The sequence below is a fragment of the Leishmania infantum genome, chromosome 23, assembly GCF_000002875.2.
Source record: "Leishmania infantum JPCM5 genome chromosome 23".
In the NCBI taxonomy this organism is placed as follows: Eukaryota; Euglenozoa; class Kinetoplastea; order Trypanosomatida; family Trypanosomatidae; genus Leishmania; species Leishmania infantum.
In genome coordinates this window covers 443472-465221 of record NC_009407.2, presented here as the reverse complement: position 1 = coordinate 465221, position 21750 = coordinate 443472, and the positions used below count along the sequence as shown (strand labels likewise).

Genomic DNA, 21750 nt, shown 5'->3' with positions numbered 1-21750 from the left:
CTTCCCCAGCGTCTCTCCGTCCTCTCCAGCGCCGACACCCTTTTTGAACATTCCGACCTTGAGTTGAGCAAGCAGTCAAGAAGGGAAGGTTCGTGGAGGAGAAGAGGCGCTGCGGTGGCGATCCTAAAGCAGTGCAGCGAGCCGCGGCACCTCGCACTCGATCGACACAGATACACAGATACACACACGCACACTTCACTGCAGTCTTGCCGGGTGTGCCTGCATCCGTGTGCGTGAGTAGATCAGCCCTGATGTAGAGCGTGAGCGGCGCAGCTGAGCGATCGACAAAGTGCGCAGAGAGGGGCATCGCAGCAAAAGGCTCACGGCCACTCGAAGGCAGCACTCGGGGCCGCATACGCACAGTGATTTCACCTTGACCCGCGCACCGCCATCTGCTTCACGCGAACGTGTGGGCTGCTCCACCGTATTCCAGCACCGCAGCGCCACACATTACAGTAGGCAGAAACACACGAAGACCAGGGCGCTTGTCGAGAATGACTGTGGAGCACAAGAGCATCGCGATCGCCATCTGGGTATCATGTGCCGTGCTGCTGGTCGTGGCCGTCTCCCTCACCATCTTCTTGTTTCTCTGTCAGCGTCGGCGGCGCGCCGCGCGACTGAGGCGCCGCCTCTATCTCAAGTCTTTTACTGATGGTCAGCAGCGATACGCGAATAATGATGCGTGGGGCACCGAGGGTGCGAGCTCTGTTTTGAATCCAGATGCTCTGCACGGCAGCGCCGCGGCGGCGTTTTACCGCGGCTTTCAGCGTTACGCTGGGGAGGAGCTGGAGGCGATACCGTCGCCCGCTAGCGCCTCTAGCTTCCCTACGCCTCTAGTCGTTTACTTGCGCGTCCGTGCCGCGCAGGTGTACACGGATGCCTGCGACATTCTCCTAACCGTCGATCGGCTGCGCGACAGTTTGCCGTCTGACCACAGCAGTTCCCAAATCCTGGGCAACGACGGCTACTACCACGACGACTTTCTTCTCTACACGGCACCGCTGGAGTTTCGTGTACCAGGCTTGTACATGATCCAGGCGCACACGGTGCGCCCCGTTGATAAGGTAGTCGGCGCCGTGCACAAGTTTGTTTACGTGGTGACTGGGGTGGCCCCATCAAGTGGGCTGACGCCGCCACTACCGCCGGCGAATCCGCCCCTGCTCACGTACGCGGAGGGCAGCTCAGCAAACAACAACACAAGCTCGATTGATATCGACATTGCACGGCGACAGGCGGAGCGGGCACAGGCAAACGGGGATGAGCTTCAACAGACTGCGCACGTGAGTCCGCCTGCGCATATGCAAGCCCCTTCCGCTACGGTGGAGCCCTCAGCGGACGCCGCCGGTGACGTGCCGCTGCCACCGGTCATCTCCCCCAGCGAGGGAGAGGTGACCACGTCCACAGAAATCGTCATCACACCGCACGAGCTGAGCACGTCGCCCGATCAGCTGCGGTACAGCCTTGACGGTAGCTACCCCACGCTGATCTACACGGCCCCGTTTAGGCTGAGTCTGCCGCCACCGTCGGTGCTTCCCTCGCAGCGCCGTCAGGTGATTGTGCAGGCCATCGCCGTGCATGCTGCCGCAGCGGCGCTTGGCGATTGCTCCGCTGCCATCTCGGCATGCTCGAGACCGGTCAGTGGCAGGGCGAGCGTCATCTCCCGCGCCGTGCTGCTGGTGCGGCCTGCTGGGCTCTCGTACTTTGACCCACGGGTGCCGACGCCGTCCATGCGGCTACGCGCTACCAGCGCCACGCTGTACTTTGACGAATCGGACAACCCGCCACAGACGCAGACGCTCTACGAGCTCGTCTTCGTCGACGAGGCGCGGCGCAAGGTGAAGTTTAGTCGACAGCGCGCGCAGCTTTACGACGGAAATCCTGTCGCGCTGACGGACAACGTCGCCACTGTTCACGCGTGGACAGTCATGAGCAGCGCTGCTGCTGCGGAGGGGTTCAATGGCCGCGCCGAAGCTGCCGCAGAAGATCGCGTGCGCAGCGTACCAGCCATCTACGACTGCAGCCGAGCGGCCACTGAGCGCGGCAAGCTCAGTCGCCGACGGATTGAGCATTACAACATCCGTCCTGAGCAGCTGCTTCCGCCGCCGGTGATTTGTGTGTCGTGCGGCGAGATGAAGCTGATCTTTGACGACCCGCCAGCCAACGGCCGCATCGCCTACACACTAAACGACACCGAGCCAGCGTTGTTCGACGTGAGCCCGCCGGCGTGCGCTGTTCCGACGGGCGACGGCGTCGGCTGCGTTAAACACGACGGTGACAAGGGGCGCAGTCGCGGGGGCAAGGGAGACGACCATGCGAGCCCGATTGTCGGCGATCGGGACGGTGCGCACACCTACATATATCAACCTGGCAAGCACATTCACGTGACGCTCATGGAGACGCAGCAGGTCTACGTGACGGCGCGTGTCTTCCTGCCAATTTTCGAGGGCAGCGACGGAGCCTTGTACGGCGACAGAGGCGCGCAGGGAGGTAGCTGCTTGGGTAGTGGGAGATTACTGGGCTACCGCTACGGCGGGGTCTTTCATCGCGGGTTCTACTTCAACAGCAGCTGACCAGATTGCGATCCCCCTTAATGGCGTCTCCGTGCCGTTTTTGCGGCTGCGCCTGCGAGCATGCGTGTTTGTGTGCTGGAGGAGGAGGTGGTGGAAAGGACAATGCCATTCGGAGTGCGTTGCTTCTCTGTTTTGCCCGGACGGCAACCGCCTGCTTTGTGAGGCGCACGCGATCCACACCCACATATGTGTAGCGAGAAGGCCATGCTGTAAGGATCCCGGTGTGTTGTTGTCTTTTTCCTTTGCGTGTCTCTGGTTCCCGACTCTTTTTTTTTTTTCTTCGGACCTTGGGTTGCGCGCATGCGTATCTGGCTCGAACACCGACACTCAAGCGAAGCGAAGTATATATATGTGCGTGCCTGTGCGTTTCTTGGCCATCTCTCATTTTATTGTGTGCTCTCAATCTAAATCTATAGATAGATATCTATATCGTTGCTGCAGTTTTTTCGTTTATGGACACACGGCAATCGAAACCAACGCGCGCACACAAGCCTAAACACACACATAAATATATGCATATATTCATGTATATATGTATATGCATGCGGGTACTCATTGCACACACACGCGTTCTTGAACAACGACCAGGACTGCAGCGACAAGCGCTTCCATCGAAGAAGGAGAGGCCCGTCCTCTCACCCCGCTCTCAACTTCGCTGTCTTCTTCTTTCATTGTCCCGATCTCGTGACGGATTCCCTCCTCCTCCTCCCATCGAATCCACAGAGTATACGTCAGAGAGACTCGCAAACACAGCCGGAGACGCCAAGGGAAGGCGACCGCACGTAGCACTCGACGCTGCTTCGGCCAACGCCCCCTGTGGCTTTCCACGTGCCCATTTCTCACTCAGAGCCGCTCGCTCTTCGCTTGAAAGGACACGTGCGTATTCAGACAAGCAACCTGTCTGCACAAACACACACACACACACACAGACACCTGCATTCCTCATCACTTTCCTCACATAGACAAGGCTAGCGGAGCCGCAGACGGCGAAAGCAACGAAGGCAAAAACGAACGTCTGTGGCTGAACCTCCTTCATTTTTTCTTTTCGTAACACTGCACACCTCTGCATTTCCATAGAGAGAGAGTTACGGTGCTCATTCACAGACTCATTGACGCATACCTCCCAGTCCTCCTCCCTCTTCCCCACCTGCTGCGATTGTCGTCTCCGTCTCATCCACATCCGCGCAGTTGCCTCTCCTCTCCTCCCCCCTACTCCCTTCCTTTTCCTTACCTTCCCTTCTCTCTCCCTCTATCCCCACACGCGCATACGCAGCAGTCCTACACTCTCCATCTCCCCCTTCCTTCCCACCCCTCTCTGTCTTCCTTTGCTCTGGCTTCTGGTGCCGCGTGAGACGAATACAGCGTTGATAATATTGATTTTGTTGTAAGTGTGCGTGTGTGTGTGTGCCTTCGCTTCGTGTTCACGTGGAGGTTTTACGCCTCCCCTGCTCGCCTCAGCTGCCGATTCGGATTCCCAGCGTATTCTGTGCGCACACCTGCAGCCATGCTGCGCCGCGTGCTGTCTCGCGGCCCACTCCCACGGTCGCTGTCGGTGGGCCCCGCGGCGAAGCTGACAGCGAACAGGGGCAAGCTCGCCAAGAGCCGTGGCGTTCATGTGCACTTTCTCACCACCGCTGAGTGTGCAGCGGCGGCCGGTGATGCTAGCGCCCCTATTCCGCCAGGCTTTACCGGCAAGGCAGGGGAGGTCGACTTCCAGACCCTCTGGGCGACCGCACAGGATCCGGCCACAGCGGAGAGCGCTCTGACGAAGAGTGGCCGAAAAGCAGCCGGGGCCAGGCGCATAGCGGAAAAGCCTGCCGAGCTCGTGGCGGGCATGGGGGCCCACTCCACGGTGCGGGATTACCGCCTCGCGGTCACGGCCGCCGTGCGCAAAGCCAAGATGTGCAACGCCGCGTGGGTGTCGCTACACCCGCCGAAGCAAGATGTCTTTACCATGACGGACCCGTACCACCCGCCGCAGCGTCTGAAGGGCCACGAGATGGTGGAGAAAACCGCCATCTTTGCGGTGACGGGGGCTTACCAGTACGACCGCCTGAAATCGGGCACCCTCGCCTCCAAGGATCCTGCAAAGACGGGCAGCACCCGCGCGAGGCGGGCGGAGTCGCGGGCTAAGCCACCCGCCGCTCCACAGCCGCCGATGGAGCTTGTCGTGGCGTCGAGCAATGCACAGGCGGTGCGCGCGGGGGAGGTGATCGGGCACTGCGTCAACGACGCCCGGAACCTCGGCAACCTGCGCGAGGACGAAGGTGTGCCGGAGTTCTATGCGGAGTGGGCGAAGAAATACATGATACCGGAGGGTATTAAGGTGCGCAAGGTGCTTCGCGGACAGCAGCTCGAGGGGGCGGGCTTGCACCTCATGTACAACGTCGGCCGCGGCTCCCGCTATGAGCCGTACCTGATGGTGCTTGAGTACATCGGCAATCCCCGCTCGAGCGCGACGACGGCCATCGTGGGCAAGGGCGTGACCTTCGACTGCGGCGGCCTGAACATCAAGCCCTATAACTCGATGGAGACGATGCACAGCGACATGATGGGGGCGGCCACCGCGTTCTGCACTCTCAAGGCGATCGCGAAACTGCAGCTGCCTATCAACGTTGTGGCCGCGGTCGGACTCGTGGAGAACGCCATCGGCCCCGAAAGTTATCACCCCTCCTCCATCATTACTAGCCTCAAGGGGCTCACGGTGGAGGTGCTCAACACTGACGCTGAGGGTCGCCTGGTACTGGCAGATGTGCTCACGTACGTGCAGAAGTACGCACCGCTCGATAAGAAGCCTACCCGCATCATTGACCTTGCCACGCTCACGGGTGCCATTATTGTCGGTCTCGGCTCGCGCCGCGCCGGGTTGTTTTCGCCATCTGCGATACTGGCAAATTCACTAATGGCTACCGGCGCTCAGTGCGGGGAGGAGCTGTGGCCGATGCCGATCGGTGACGAGCACAAGGACATGATGAAGGGCGGCATTGCCGACTTGATCAATGCTGCCCCCGGCCGGCAGGCCGGCTCCTGCACCGCCGCCGCGTTCCTCTCCAACTTTGTAGAGCCGGAGGTGCAGTGGGCGCACCTCGATATCGCCGGCGTGGCAGATGTCGGCGACAAGCCCAAGGGCTACGAACCGGCTGGTGTGACGGGCTTCGGCGTGCAGCTTCTGGTCGACTTCCTGCGCCACAACAAGCCTTAAGACGCGAAGGATACTCCGTTGTGCGATCACAGATTTCTTTCGTTTCTTGCGCTCTGGTGTTCTTTCTGCGGGCCTTTACGCGTGCTTACGCGTGCGCGTGGGCGTATGGTCGCCTAGCTCCTTTCCTCTACACACCTACATACCACGTTCTCTCTCAAAAAAAAAAAATACATTGGTGGACTGAGTCATGAAGGTAGCGGCTCTCTCCCTGGTTCTCTGGCGTTCCCTTGAGTACGCTGCATGGCGAATGGTCACCATACATGCGCTGTCGCGCGTCCACGCCCATCCCACTTGCAACGCTGTCTGCTGTTGCCTCTCTCTCCTCCTACTTCTCATATTCTTCGGTTCTTCGCTTGCTTATTACTTTATGCTCGCCATGCCCATCACCGTCATCGCCACGGTCCGCCATCTCACGTCTTCGCACGCAGCGTGACTGCTACGGCTGCGCGCACGACGAGAGAACCAGCTAAGCCCGAGCAAGGCTCGCGCCGTCACACCACAAAACACCACCACCTCGAACCGAAGTTGCGACGAAGGGGTGCTTTAGCGGCGTCCTCTAGCTCACATCCACACGCAGAGAGACACCGAAAACCGCAACAACAGTTGCGGCGGCTTTGCTTTGGTGCGGAGCGCGCCGGCCCCTCTCTTTCTCTCTACCTTTTCACCTCCGTGGCTGGAACTCCGCGCCTATCCACAAGCTACCCAGGCGCGCACACACACACACACACACACACATAGCTGTCGGTGCATGCGATTTGGTGCGCTTGAGTGCTTGGAAGTACAACCAGGAGAGTACAGCAAAAATGTTCTGCTCATCCGTGCCGCTGAGGTCCCGCATCCCGGACATTGGCCACCAAACCACCGCCACCCTGAAGTGGGCCACCTACACTTTCTGGTACCTTCTAGATCCCATACTGCGCCGTCATCACCGGTACTACCGGCGTAAGGTACAGCTGGATCGCTTTCTGGAGCGGAACAGCATCGTGGCGAACTCGATGATCGGCGTGATTCTCGGAGTCACGGTGTACTTCAGCGTTGTCTGCGGTGTCCTGCTGCCGCCGGCAGTCGGGGCGAAGGAGCGCACAATGAAGGAGAACGCACGCGAGGTGCTCAACTTGATGGAGTGCGACACGTCCAAAGAGTTGCCGGCGTACCAGCTCATGCGCGTGAAGCGAGAGATCATCGGCAAGCTGCACGCCGTCGCGGACGAGGCGGAAGTGCGGCGCCAACGAGAGGAGGCAGCAAAGTTGAGTGAGCTGCTCAAGAGTCTTTGCTGAAGTCGTGGGTATGCGTATGCATGTGTGTCTATCTTGTGCGTGGCGATGTGTGTGCGGCCCGAAAGGTGTGGATGGCTGGGGAGCAGTATGCGTTCACACGCTCGGTTTTGTACGGTGAAGAAATGAAGCTGCATTACATAGACTCCTTCAAGCCCCCCTTCTCTCCTCTCTCGAGATGGGGTCAGCCGTGAAGGAGCGAAAGATGTGCGCGCGCGTGCGTGCGTGCATCTGTGTTTTGACCGACAAACATTTTTTTCTTTGGTCGACACTGACTTCGCTCGGTGCTGTGGGTGACCCCTTTTCATCGCAGCCAATCCATCCGTGGGACGCGGGGCAACGCTAGCGAGTGGACAGGACGCTTGCCATGTGCATGGGCTCACCACATTGTGCGTTTTACTTCCTTCGCCATGGGCTCTGGTGCGCTGTGTCGCTCTCTGTGCGTGGAGCTGCTTTTATCTGTTGCACAGCACTTCCTCTTTCTTTTTCCCGTTTATGCCGCTTACGTGCACTGTGCCTCCTCGAACACGTGCAGGTGTGCACTCCATACATCGATAGCGCACGCGCACCGACCATCCTCTCCGCATCACTTACTGTCTTTGCCTTACGACCCTGGGGGAGTCGAGGCCAGTTGAGCCTGGGGCGGGCACGAGGACCACCGACCGAGCGAAACGACATCAACAACCTACACGCACCCCCCCCAACACACACACACACACATACACACGCAAGCGCAGCTGCGCACGGATGCGTGCTTTTCGTTCTCCACGAAGCCCGGTCTCTCGCCGCCTCTGGCAGCTTGTCGCTGCAGCCGTGACTGAACTGCGCTGCTCCAAAGCCGCTTTTTTCAAAGGCGGGTGGTGGGGTGGGCGAGCGGGGAGGTCGGCAGTGGTGCGTCTTGTTCTCACGCTACGGCTTGTGGTGTGATGCTTACTCGTCGCCAGGCGCGGCTCTTGGGCCTCACGAGCGCCGAGGATGGTGGCGCTTCAGGCAGCAGCACAAGCTCTGCAGCGCAATCCCCGACCGGTGTCGCCGCGAGCGGTTTGCCGCGGGTTTCAGGTTACTCAATTGCCTGTGAGGCGATTTCGGCGACATCCGCGAAGCCAAGTGATCCGCGGCCCTTTATTCGGCGCTTGGGCGCGACCGCCACATCTTCATTCTCTGCTTCCACTGCTGCACGCGGGTACCGCACAAACTCGTTCTTTGAACCTTCTTCTTCCGCCTCGAAGGTTTCACTGCACGCGAATGGTGACAGTGGAGGCTGTGGTGGTGGCGGCCGCGCGCGTCTCGAGGCTCGGTACACGGACGCGCTGCTGTCTAAGGCGCAGGCGGCAATTGACTATTGGGCAGCAACGAGCACCACAGCGGGTCCTTCTATCCGCTTCACGAAGGACTTAACTTCGCCGTGGCGCGCGCTGTACGCGTCTTCTGCGAAGGCAGCCGTACACGTGACAGACAGCTTTGGCGCCACTGCGAAATCAGCGGAGGGCTCGAGCTTGGCAGGCTGTTCTGCACGCCTGACCGCGGCCCAGTTGCGCGTGCGATGGCGCGGAGTTACACGGAACTGCAGCTCTCCTCGTGCCTCAGCGAAAAGCATCAATGATGCGCACACCGCGCAGCTCTCGATCGCAGCTTGCCCGGCATCCACACCACCCAGCACCGAGCTCACGGTTGAAGCACAGGGGGGCATTGTCACGAGCGGCGGCGATTCTACTGGGGTGGCGCAGCAGACCGATCGGGCACTTGCGCCACTCAATGTCGTGTCTCGCCGCAGCCTCGCGCTCTTCACGTCTCCGTTTTACGCCGATGTTGCCGCGCCTACTCTTTCTGCGTCAGCTGCAGCTCTGGGTGCGACGGAGGCGGGGGCATTGTTGCCTGTAATGCACCAGATCCCGACTCAACGCGCCGCCACAACGGTGCTCGCACTCCGTCAGCGCAAGGAGGGCGTGTGCGCGCAGCGTCAGCGCCGCATCTGCCGCGGAGTGCGCAACCAAGTGTGCATGAAAGCACACGAGGCGCGCATGCGGCTGCTTTTCGGTCTATCCGGCACCGATAGTCGCGCAGCCACGACGGCGCGATCGGCGCCTTCAAAAACGGCGCTCGGCGGGGACCACATCGCCGCTGGCGAGGAGACCTACCTGCAGAGCCTCAACCCGAGCAAGTCGGACGAGGAGGCGAAGGTGCTGCGCGTGGTCGCGGTCATAGACGCGGCACTGCGACGGCATCTCGCTTCCGCATACACACACGCGTATCCACATTCTCGCTGCCGATGAACCGCCAGCTGGAGAGAGAGCTCCGCACTTTTCGCCCCGTGCTCATCATCGCCCCTCTCAGTACTCTTCCACATTGGGCCGGCGAGCTCCAGTTCTTCAGCCGGCGCCACACCGCTGCTGCAGTGCCACCGTGCCCAGGGGGCGTCGACGCTGCGGAGCGCTTTACCGTTTACGTGCTGAACGGCCCACGCTTGGAGCGGGAGTCTCGCATGGGCGAGTTCCTCGCTCACGTTGAGCGACTTACGCAGCGGCCTCCGACACCCGGCGGCGCCTCCCGCGCCACACCCGCCACCCCTGTCGTGGCAATCCCCCACGATATGCTGACAAAGCCTCCCAGCGGGGCTCTGCGGCAGACCAGCCGCGTGGACTGGCATGTTGTGGCCATCGATGAGACCCAGCGCATTAAGTGCGCTCGCAGTGTCCTCTTCAAGAAGGTGTGCGAGTTGCACTCTGTGTCGCGGCTTGTCTTGACGGGCACACCGTTGCAGAAAAACACGACGGAGCTCTTCTCGCTCCTGCGCTTTTTGGCTCCGCACACGTTCGTGTCGAGTGAGTTGTTTGAACAGCTGGATAGCGCACTGCTCGCCGCAAGTCGGTCGAGCGCGCTGGAGGGTCGCGAGCTGCACAACCTCCTGTGCCGCCGTGTTCATCGACTTCTGATGCCGTTCATCTTGCGGCGGGAGAGGAGCATCCTCAAGACGGCGCTGCCGCCCATCCGAGACTACGCTGTGCTGTGCCCACTGCTCCCCTTTCAGAGCGCGCAGTTGAAGGAGGCGGAGCGGAAGCACCACGCCGGCACTCTCTCAGGTAATCCAATATCCAGTACAGCAAGATCCTGTTGCACCCGTACACAACGCAGTCGCTCTTTTACGTGGATGAGGAGGTGGTGTGCACGTCAGGAAAGCTGCTCGTGCTGGACTTCATGATGCGCTTTCTGCAGCGCACACATCACAAGTTCCTCGTGCTCTGCGGATGGACGCTGGTTTGCATATTGTGGAGACGCTGTGCGGCATGCGCGGCATCCCGTAGGTGCGGCTGGACGACAGGACTACAGTCCAACAGCGGGAGGCAAACATACAGGGCTTCAACAGCTCCGTGGCCAGCGGAAACGGCGTGGCGGAGGAAGCGGGTGGCGGCGGCGGTGATGCGGAAGGCGACCCCGCAACTTCTCGACAGCGCCGCCACAGCCTTCAGCACGCCAGCACCGACACGACAGGCAGGCCATCACCGAACGCGGATGGCCGGTGCGATGAGGAAGACGGCTCGTCGCTGCCGCTGGCAGCGCCGTGCTGCTTCCTGATCAGCAAAGTCGCCGGCGGTGTAGGGCTGAACCTGCAGGCGGCGGACACCGTCTTTCTGCTGGATGTGGACTACAATCCGCAGCGGGACGCGCAGGCGCTCTCGCGGGTGTATCGAGTGGGACAGACCAAGGAGGTGCGCGTCTTCCGCCTCATCATCGACCACGCCACCGAGCACGACATCGTCGCCATCCACGAGGCCAAGGATGACCTAGGACGCGCTGTGGTGCAGGCCGGCTGCTACGATCTCCACTCCTCCGTGCACGAGCGCGAGGCGGCGCTGCAGGGTATCTTTCGGGCTGGAGCGCTTTCCCGGCTGAGTCAGCAGTGGGCCACAGCGACGCGGACGTCAGACGGCACGCAAGGTGACAGCGGCGAGGAGGAGAGGGAGGAGGCAGTGCCGAGCCAGTGCGCGTCGTTCCCGCCGATTCCCTTTCCGAGGTGTGATTTGAATGGCGAGGGCGGCGCCGATGGTGACGCAGAGGGGGCCAGCGAGACGTCGCGAAGCTCGGCGCAGACGCCGACGGACTTGCATCGTGTCTTCAGCGGCGGCAGCGGCGGGGTGCCGGCAACGTCGTCTGCTCCGGGGAAGCAGGTGAAGACCGAGATGGAGGACAAAGGAGGCGGGCGGCTGGTGGACGCGGCGGACGGTGGGATCTCTGTCACTGTGGCAGGGGATGTCGACCCGCAGTGTGCACTGCTGCTGCACCGCCGAGGCCGTCGCCACATATCGTTTAAACTGGAAAAGGACGACAGCGAGGAGGGCGGCGGCAGGGCGGATCGCGGTGGCCCGGCAGCTGCACCTGCCGGAAGCTCAAAGAAACTCGCCAATCCTGCGACGGCGCCGCTGCTTTTCGCTGCTACCCCGCCACACCTCAGCATGAAGGCCGCGGAGGTGAATGAGGCAGCAGCGGCTGCGACGACACGTGTACTGGCGCCGGCCGAACACCTTCTTGCGATGTGTGAGCGACTGGAGGAGGTGCTGCTGCGCCACGAAGGCGAGCGGCATGTGCTGGAGGACATGCTCCGCTCAGTGTAAGGCTGGCTGAGGCCGGGGCCTCGGTAGTGGCGTGTCTTGAGGCGTTGTGTTCGACACGAATCAAATGGCGAAGTGTGTGTGCGTGTGTGTGTGTGGGGGGGGTGCGGCGGCGGCTCTCGTGGATGATGATGGGGGCCGTCGGGTACGCGATTGTGGTGGTGACAGCGGTGTTTGCAGCTTTGATGAATGAGAGCGCGCGCGCGCTCTCATGTCCCTGTCGTTTCTGTTTGGCCGTGGACTTTAGTTTTCTGTTTTCGGGTGCACGTGTGTGCGTACGTGCGTATGTGCGTAACATGTGGGTGTACAGAGCTGGAGAAGTTGGAAAGAAACAGAAGGATACCCCTCCTCCATGCAATGATGAGGCAGACACAGACCGTTCGCTACGCCCCTCCTCCTCCAATAGCCTTTCCTCTCTTCCTCATCCGCTGTCTGCGTGGTGGCGTAAGCGCCGTTGATGAGGGCGAAAGATGATGATGAGAGCAGCCCCGTGGCGCGTGTCCGACCGCACAGGGGGCAAAAGGGAAGAGGGGAGAGCGACAACGCAAAAAGAGACGAAAAAGTGAGCGCCATGTGAGCGGGGACGCTTGCGGTGCGAGAGAACAGCTTGCATGCGCGGCCGCCGGCTCCTCGCTGCACGGGTAGGAGAAACAGCAGCCTCCCCCCCCCCCACGTCACCTCTCTCGTTTCTTGTATGACCACACATACAGCAGCACCACCTCCCTCCTGCACCATTATACACACTCCTTTAGTGCATCTTGCTAACTTTGGCGCCATCGGGTTAGCCTTACAGGGATAGGTAGCGGGTGGCTGGCGGCATCCACTGACACCGACAATGCACGGATGAGTGACATGGAACCTCACTCACCTGCCACGCATCTCTCCAGCGAGGCGCGCCCTCCGCCGTTTTCTCCACATGCCTTTGACTCCACCGGTCATGGCATCCTCGTTGCACGCCGCCCACGTCACGGCGGTGGCGGCCACGACACCTTTGGAGAACGCGACCAGAGTGTTGCGCAGCCTGGCCCTCCGCTGCGGCTCAGCACACGCCGACTGCAGGTGTTCAGCTACGTACTCGCGGAGCTTAGCAGTGCCACGACGCTCCTGCCGGACTACACAAAGGCGATCCTGAATCTCTCGCGGCGGCTCGTCGGGGCTTGGCAGGCGGTGACAGCAGCCGCAGTTGCGCGAACGCGGTATGAGCACGCGCTGGTGTGGGCAGCTCATCAATGGAAGAGAACCGAAGCTTCAGATTTGAGGGCATCGTCGCCGACGAAGAAGGCCAGCGAGGGCTACAGGGCTTTCATGACGGTGTCGAGGCGCTCATCGCGGAGGCGAGCAAGAGAGAAAAAGAAGCGGTGCAGCTCCGTGCCAGTCACCGCAGTAGCTGCTGCATCGTCGCCGTCCCCCGCTGTTGCTGCGGCACTCTTCGACTCGGGAACCTCTTCACACAAGCGCCGTCGACTGACCCGAGAGGCGACGCCAGCAGCTGCAAGCTCGGACGTGGCTCTGGCAGATCAGAGACTGAGGAGGTCGCAGCAGCACTCCAACGCTCTCAGCGATGCCGTCGCGTCGGCCCCACCTTGCGTTGACTCCCCTACATCATCCAACAAAAACCTGCAAGCTGACGTAGCAGCGACACCACCGCTGCCGTCGCCCTCCGATCACCGTGGCGGAGGCCTCCAAAGCCGCGTTGTCCACAAGCGCCGCCGGCAGTTTGTGCAAAGGACTCTGCAGCAGCTGTGGCTGGATGCGCAGGAGGCGGAGGACAAGGCAGGGCAGCACGTGGAGTATATTCGCGGCCTCGTTGTCAACGCCTTGTATCAACAATACCTGCAAGTCACGGTCGAGGCTAGCTACCACGACGTGGTTCTGTATCGATGGCTCTCGCCGTTGCTGTTTTCGGTTCGCCGTGGCGGCGTTGGCCCGCGGCAGGCGTGGCCGCGCCAAGGTTACCGTCAGCGCCGCCGCAGCGCGTCGGCCCCCCAGGGGGGCGGGTCTCTCCAGCACGCGCTTCAGCACCAAGCTGCTGGGCAGGTGGTTGCAGATCTGCAGCTTCTGCGGCGGGTGCTGCGCCGCGCTCGCATTACGGCGGGCCCATCCCGAGGCGCAGGGAGGCGCAGCAGCAGTGGTGGCGACTCTGGCATCGTCGTGGCATCGCTGGCGATGGGGCACGGCAGCGCGTCCAGCGTTCCTTTATCGCCAACCACAGCCGCTGTGCGAGACGCCGTCGGTGCGGGAGGTCCTGCATCCTTTGCCACCGTCGATGGGGGCGGGGCCGCCGCCACCGCAAGCAGTGAGGGGGCCAACGGTGACGGTTCAGCTGCACGGCGGACTGCCTCAACTGACGGCAGTCGGAGTTCCTCTGGGCTGAGCACCCACGACGCCTTGGACGACTACACGCTCGCTGTGCCGATGCCTTTAAAGTCGTTTTTACAGGCGTGCCTGTCATTCGACCCTACGCACTGCGCCTTCGCTCTCATGTCGCGATGCGTCCTGCTCGCCCAGCACGTCCGGAGCGGGGACGATGAACAGGCGGTGCCCTTTCATGTCGCGCCGGATGGGAAAGGGGCTCGGCAAGAAGTGCGCGGCGGAGTGGGCAGAGCCGATGAAGGCGTGACCGAGGGGGTCGACGGCGAAGCGCCAGCCCGGGAGTACTTCGGTCTTTTTTACGTGGTTATCGCCCGGCGTGCTGTTGGTGGTTGCGCCTGCACTGCCATGTGCTTCGGCAACCACAAGTTCATATTCGTCTGCTGCCATGACACCGAGGCACTGCTACGAGAGGCGATGCCAGACGCCGAGAGCGACGAGGGCGCGTGTCAGGGGAGCGATGCATCGACGGCAGCGACTGAAGAGGAGGAAGAGCGGCACCTCGCTCACGTGTCACATCTATCGGCCGAGGCAGCTGCAACGACGTGCGCATCGAATGAGGCGGTAGGAGAGGCCGAGAGGCTTGCAGGTGCCGATGCGCAGACACCGTCCTCGGTCTCCACTTCCTCGACGGTTGGGATGGCTGCATCAGCCAAAGGCCACCAACGCCACCTCCCCCTTTCCCGTTTTCGCGCCCACAGCCTACGGATGGGCAAGTTGACTTTGCCGTTCCCAGCACGCGGAATCAGCGCTCTTCGTACACACGACGCACATCGGCTCAAGCGCAACGCCACTGAGAACGGCGGCAGTGGCGAGTGCGGCCGCGTCGCCGAAGCGGGGCCGTCACGTAGACCGCCGCCGGAGGCGGCAGCGCACTCGTTGCCTTCGTCCCCGCGATCGACATCTGCGAGCTGCAGTGCGCAAAGCACGCCTTCTGGACAGCCACGCTCGTCGATGCTGCCGCGCCTCTCGACAGCGGCCGGCGGGATAAAAGCGACGGCGTCCACCGCGTGGAGTGGCGCAGCGCCCGGCGTTGCGGCGCTGCCGTCGTCGACTGCCGAAGAACGTCTGCGGACGCGCTCCCTGACGCGGCAGGCCCCTTCGCCGCATGCGAAGCGGTCATTTACGCAGACCCTTTCGGCGACGCAGGACGCCTCTTCCACCGACCGCGCCAGTGCTGCTGCACCGGGCCACGCATATACGGCAGTCACTACAGCGCCGTTGCCCCCCGCACTGCGACAGCCGATCAGGGCCGACGTGAGCAGCAGTGCCGCCCCGGCGTCGGATGCTTCTCTCCAGTCGCGCTCCGCACCGGCGGAATCGGTGCCAGCATGTTCACCGCTGGTACCACTACTGCAAGGGACGGCGAGCGTCTTTCCAGGAGACGACGCCGTTGCGGATGAGGAAGACGTTGACGCCGAATTCTCTTGCGCATCTGCGCTCAATCCCCTGCACACGGAATCCAGCCGGCATGCTGTGGGTGGCGGCCTTGCGACGTGCTGCACCGCCTCCGCTGCACATCCCATGCCAGACTCAGCGCTTCTACCATGTCGGACTTCTTCTTCCACATTGCTCACTTCTTCTTCCTTTGTTGCCGCCTTCAGTGACAGCGAGGACGACGCACAGGATGCAGACGCCGCTGATCGCGCCCGTTGCCTGCAGCAACGTCACGGGCTCATCGCAGCGTATCCGGATCGCATCGCGGGCGGCGATGATGAGCGGAGCACGGAGGAGGAAGATGCGGCGGCAGCAGACGGTGAAGAAGTTTTTTGCGGCAGCAGCACTCAAGTCTTTATTGTTATGCACTCGGTCCTTTGCAGTTGCGGGGCACAGGACCTTACGAGAGGATCTGGCGAGGCTACAGAGCGCGCGGCTGCGGCATCGACGTCGTTCGCGACAGCAGCGACACCCAATTTCTTTGAGCCTAGTCACGCACGTCGACGCCAGCTCGATACGCCGCTGGGAGACAGCACAGAGGGGCTGCCGGGTCGCTCTTCTGTGCCGTGTGCAGCAGACGCGGACTTTCCTTTCTCGTACTTCGAGCAACGCGTGCTACTGCCGCCTGGGAGTGGACACGAAAGGCGGGTGGGTGGCGGGCGCAGCGGCGGCGGTGATGGTAAAGCTGCTCATCCTCGCGCTCCACTGATTGAGACGGAACAGAAGAGTCGTTCTCCGAGGTTGCCGTCTGCATGGGCAGCTGATCCGACAGATGCGCCTCTTGGCGCTGCCTGCCCGCGTGCTCGAGCCGCAGCTGCTGAAGCTGCTGCAGCACGGCAGAAAGCGGCCGCCACCGTTCGAGATGCTGGCGCGCTGCCAGTGGAAGCAGCGGCGTCTTCGCCACCGGATGCCGAGGAGTCAAACCTCTATGACTTCGCGAAGGACTACAGTGGCCCCGAGCCGAGAGGCACATCGTCTTGTCATCGACAACACGCGTTTTGTGCGGCAGGCACGTCAGCGGTCGAGCCATCAGAGGGGGACATGGCGTTTGCTGCGGAGCTTTATGCGCGGCTGCAGTTCTGGAGTCTGCGCGGCCAGGACCGAAGCGCTTACATTGATCTCTCGTGGACGCGGCAATCAAGACACGAACGCCCTGAGGGCGAGAAGTGGAGCGCGCCGTCTGCCTCTCACAGCCGCGCCGGCAACACGGAGGCCATGGAGGGGCTGGCGGAGGTTGATCGTCAGCAACCAGCGGCACCGTTCGCCAGCTACGCCACAGGGGTCGATGCTCCCAGGAGAGCGCAGGCTGGGATGAATCAACCAGCTCCAGACACACGGACAAGCGGCAAGCCGGCGCCAGGCGAAGCATCGCAGTCGTCGCTGGACTCGTCCATGAACGCATCTGAAGGTGCCAGCTCGAAAAACACTATCGAGCTTCCACTTCGCCTGCTCCACTGCACGGTCGGCACCATTGAGCTTTCAGACGAGGCGCTGCAAGCGCCGCCGAGGGCGGGTGCCAGAGTGCGGAAGCGTCGACGTGCCGCTCACGCTGACGAGCGGCAGACGAAGCGAAGGTCGAGGGTGGCGGGGAGCAGTGGCGCGACGGAGGAGGAAGCGGACGATCCTCTCGCAAAAGAAGCCGAGGAATGTGATGAGGGACGTGGGAGCTTCCCGCGCTTGCCGCCTCTCATGACTGTTAATGCGCGTGGCAAAGAGCTACTCTTTGAGGCTCTGCGCGAGGCCACGGAGGTGGTGGTGTGTGGGGTGCGAGAAAGCCGCGCCCACACGGGTTATCACGACGTGCTTCATCAGCGCTGTCCCCCACCGCCTTCATCAACCTCGGCATCCGCGGCGCCGCAGAACGGAGCCGGCGTGCGCTCGGAGGGAGACACAGGCCAGGTAGGTCACGACCCGCGCACTGACGCGGCGGCGGCAACGACGACTGGTACGCCGTCGAAATCGACGTGGATTACGACTGTGAACCCGTGGATGGCAGCTGCTGCTGCGGCGCAAGGGTGCAGTTTTCGTGTTGCCGCCGGCACGCTCTCCCGTGACGGACGGAACCCCTTCGCCTTTGACACCCATCGGCACCTAGGCGCATGCGGCATCGTCTGCTGGTCTCAAGGAGACATCTCGCACGAAGAGGAGGCTGAAAGCTCGTCGGCGGACGTGAGTGACGACGAGGCTGCAATGACCATGGCGGTACCGACGAAGGACAGCGCACCCGACTGTGCGGAAGAGACTAGCGGCGGCGCCACACACCACCACGATTACGTGCGCCGCTCCGACTTTTCTCACATGCACAAGTGGCGGTGGCCGAAACTTCCCGCCAATGACCACAAGCAGTGGCGCTGCGAGCTGCTCAAGAGCGAGTTCCGTTTGGCCCGATCGCGGTGCCTCGACTGCCTCCTCGTCGACCATACCCATGGCCGCCCGATCGCCGCGATCACGCTGGCTCCTTGGTCGTGGCCACGCGCATCTTTTGGGTTGCCCTCGGACGCTGTCTACAGCGGTGACGACGACGGGGACGACGAGGAGGTGCCGTCGAGGCGATGCACAGAGCGGCATTGTGCTGGCACCAAGGCCGCGGACGCGCCGTCTCCACAGGAGGTGGTGCAGCGCACCATCTACGTCGTGGTTGGCTTCACCCACTACATAGCTCCGCTATGGCGGCACCTGCGAGAGGAGAAGGCGGTGCTGGTAGACATGGACCGCACCCTCATCGACAACGCCATCACGGAGCGCTCGGCTGCCGAGCGGCAGCGTCACCTCCGTCACCTACACCGCGTCGTGGCGGCTGCTGAAGGCGTGGCGGGGGCTGAAAACCCGTGCGTGCTCTGGCGCCGATACCCGGCGGCGCCGTCGTCAGAGCGCTTCGCCGGCGCGCCGCTCCGACTCGGCCGCAACGATGCGCCGCCGCTAACGGAAGAGGAACTTGCCGAGTCGATGGTGAGAGGGGCGGATGGGCAGCAGGAGGGCGCGTTGCACCGGGACAGCAGGGGTTACCACCTCCACGGCAACGGCCCTTTCCATTCCTCACACAGGTGTACCGAGATTGTCGAGGACGATGGTGTTCTGCGGCCGACCATGCGACAGAGGCATCCGCACACTCGTGAGCCCCTGTTGTCTCATGCAAAGGCTACGACAGGCGACACCTCTGCCCTCTCCAGTGGCGGCTTGCTGCATTGCTTCATGCGCCGCACCGCATCGCAGCGGCATAGTCTTGGCATCGTGCACTACGAAGAATGCGGCGCTGTCAGATACACTGCTGCTTCCCCGTCTGCAGTAGGGCCGGCTTCGGCAGTGGACTCGCCGTCCAAGAGCAGACACGACCACGGACACAGCCATCTTGAGTGCCGCGACACGCGAGAGACGTCATGTTCGTCGAGTGCCGATGCAGATGCCCTCAGGTCGAGCTCCGCGAAGTCTGCCACCGCTTCAGCGACTGCGACTGCGACGCCTCCGGCCCGCTACTTGCTCGATGTTGTGTACGTGCGCCCCGGTGTGCGCCAGTTTCTCTACCGTGTTGCCACCCAGTGGAACATTCCGGTAGTGCTGGTTACAAAGTCAACGCGGAGCCGCACTGAGGCCATTCTGCGCCAGGTGCTCGACCCGCACAGAGTACTCTTCCCCGACATGCGATCAAGCGTGGTGACGGCGGACGAGATGCTTCGCTGGTGCGATGACTTAGAAAGGCGCGATGATGCCGTCGGCAGGGATGAGGAGGCGCCTGCGGCGCCAGACGTCGGTTTCGCTGGCCCCGTAGGAGGAATTCCAGCGGACCACAGCAGCTCCGCAACAGCAAGCGTGCCCAACCCAGCTCACGCGCATCTCGTTCCGTTGCAGACGCCGGCACCGAGGAACACGGCTGAGCGCCTTGCACGATGCCGCAAAGGCGCCCTGCGCGTTGTGCAGTTTATTTTGGATGCCGACGCAATGGCAGCGGCTCGTCGCGCGTGGCGCGCTCCGGCGTGGTGCGACTGGCCAAACCGCCTGCCGAAGCCGCGCAGCATCGCTGTGCTGGATGACGCGCCGCAGGTATGGGAGGAGTCGGACTGGCCGTGCACGGTGAACGTGGCCCCCTACACACTCGCCCGCGTCGATCCGCGGGCGTACTTCAGCCGTCGCGGCTACGCCACCTCCCTCGTGCTCTCTTGCTTGTACGGGTCGAAGTGCTTGGTGTGCAGTGAGGGTGTGCTGCGGCTGCCAGAGTGGCAAAGGGCTGATACATCGACATCCCCGTCCTCTCCCCACACTCCTTCAACTACTCTGAGCATGCCAGAGAGCCGTGGACACGGAGCGTACCGCTGGCCGCACTGCGTATGTGTGTGCCCGCCAGATCATCTTCGCGACCTCGCCCGCGCGGAGGAGGATGTGCCGGTTGGCTACACTAACACCAGCTTCAGCGCCGCCGCCTCAGATCTGTCCGCTAGCGTGAGCGCGATGCTGACGGCGCTGCTCTGGCGCATGTCGAACAAAGATGCGCTGTGCAGCTCCCAGCAACCACTGCTGTTGCCGACCATCGAGGACTCTGTGGCTACAGAGCTGGCAGAGCAGGCAAGAGGTGCTGAGAGCCAGGTTGGGGCAAGCCGCCGTGGCGGCAGCCGCCGACGTCGGCGCCGGCGCCACGCCTGCGATCTGGGCGCGACCATGGCTCCTGTCAGCGAAGACCGATGCGAGAAGGCCCTCCCTTCCACGGCTACAGGGGCGGATGTGTTGGGACTCGCCGGAAGGGCTATGCGGCCAGGACATGTCGACACCGTCGACACCGAAGGCATCGCGTCTCTTCGGTCTCCCCCGCCTGCGGTGCTTGCCAGGGCGACATGCCACTCCTTCCCCTCTGCCTCGGCCTCGTCCTCAGCACAATCAGCTTCGTCACCGTCGTCATCATCGTCAGCGTCGAGCTCGAACCCTTCGTTGCCGTCCACCACCGACTCCTTATTCTCGTTGGAACCGCTCGCATGGGGCGCGGGCTTTGGCCACGCCGCGGTGAACGCGAGGACCGACACTGGCAGCTACACGCCGAGTACCATGATGACGGCAGCGTCGATGCCGCCAACTCCGATGACCTTCCATGCCTTTCCCGACCTGCCGCTTGAGTCCAGGGTGCTAGGCGGTGTGGCTGAGGCAGACGCTGACGAGCAGCACGGATTGCGCATCAGCATGGGCAGTTTATCTGCCAACGCTACGGCTAGCGGCAGGAATACGGTAAGGGGAGAGAGTGCAGCCTTGCAGACTCCCCCACCGGACGGCTACGCTGTTGCGATCACCAACGGCTACGAAGCGCCTTGTTTGAGTTCGTCTGCTGTGGATGATGTGATTCCGTTGGAGATGCAGGTGGTACCGTCGGTGCTGGAACCTCTTTCCACACCAGGAAGTCTCAGCCAGTGCGTTGAGGATGTAGGCGGGGCGCCTGCTATGGCGTTGATCGACTCGGTCTCGTGGTCTAGTGGTTCTCATAAGGCTTTGCGGTCGAGCCGCAGCTTCACGTCTGCGTCCAGGAAGGGTGTCGTGCCCATCACCTCTGTGCCGGGGACGTTTACAGAGAGGGTTGTGGTTGATGTCGACGAGTCAGCGCCGCCGGGGGTGTGCGAGGCAGAGCTGCAGCGGCCGCGGCACCGGCTCCTCGATGACCCGCTTGACGAGGTAGAGGATGTCACCCCGCTGTGACAGCGAACGGGGCGCGAGCGTGAGGGACGCGCGAAGAACATCGATCTTTAACATTTGTTTTCTTAATGGTGGGCCACTGCTTGCTGTACACACGATGCCCGCGGGCCGACGTCTATGCACACCTCTTTCTTTCATCTCTCCTTCCCTCCCTCTGTGTTAGGGCATGCTCCAGATGCGCAAACACGGCGAGAGAGACACAGACAGACACACCGGCACACAGACGGGCACAGGGACGGCCCAACCCCTCAGGGAGCGAAAAGCACGCACAGAGCAGAACCAAGAAAGTGGATCAACGACAACAAAAAAACACAGCAACCATGCGAGGGCAAGGCGTGGAGGGAAGGACAGGCAATTCACGGTGGCATCAAGCCCCCGCGCGAGGTGCTCAGTGGCGGATCTCAGTTTCGGCGCACCGAGGACGATGAACGCGCGGCGAGAGAGGGTGTAGCGACGCAGCGACGTGCCACATCGCCCTCTCGCCAGCACGATCTCTCCCTTTCTGCGGTGCCGTAGCGATGCCACCCGTACCGGTCTCCCACCCCCCTCTCTCCTCTTCGTGGTCGCGGATGGTGGGCGGAGTCCATCTGCACACCCCGCCTCCCTCTTTGGTTGCTGTTGTA

General features: G+C 62.3%; 4 protein-coding genes and 1 pseudogene across 5 annotated transcripts; all 5 read left to right on the top strand.

The window, feature by feature from the left end:
- Positions 1–494: 494 nt before the first annotated feature.
- On the top strand, positions 495–2570 carry LINJ_23_1130 (conserved hypothetical protein; the record flags this gene model as incomplete). The annotated part of the gene is made up of 1 exon (XM_001465749.1): positions 495–2570. One exon carries the CDS (start codon positions 495–497, stop codon positions 2568–2570), a length of 2076 nt encoding a protein of 691 aa, XP_001465786.1.
- A 1504-nt stretch (positions 2571–4074) lies between these two features.
- Positions 4075–5772, top strand: LAP (cytosolic leucyl aminopeptidase; the record flags this gene model as incomplete). The annotated part of the gene is made up of 1 exon (XM_001465748.1): positions 4075–5772. One exon carries the CDS (start codon positions 4075–4077, stop codon positions 5770–5772), a length of 1698 nt encoding a protein of 565 aa, XP_001465785.1.
- Positions 5773–6575: 803 nt separating this feature from the next.
- Positions 6576–7049, top strand: LINJ_23_1110 (conserved hypothetical protein; the record flags this gene model as incomplete). Its single annotated transcript, XM_001465747.1, has 1 exon — positions 6576–7049. One exon carries the CDS (start codon positions 6576–6578, stop codon positions 7047–7049), a length of 474 nt encoding a protein of 157 aa, XP_001465784.1.
- A 1877-nt stretch (positions 7050–8926) lies between these two features.
- LINJ_23_1100 lies at positions 8927–11656 on the top strand (annotated as a pseudogene). Its single transcript is given in 3 exon segments — positions 8927–9313; positions 9316–10242; positions 10244–11656. Coding segments are annotated over 3 exon segments (2727 nt in total).
- Positions 11657–12496: 840 nt separating this feature from the next.
- On the top strand, positions 12497–21130 carry LINJ_23_1090 (conserved hypothetical protein; the record flags this gene model as incomplete). The annotated part of the gene is made up of 1 exon (XM_001465746.2): positions 12497–21130. One exon carries the CDS (start codon positions 12497–12499, stop codon positions 21128–21130), a length of 8634 nt encoding a protein of 2877 aa, XP_001465783.2.
- Positions 21131–21750: the final 620 nt, after the last annotated feature.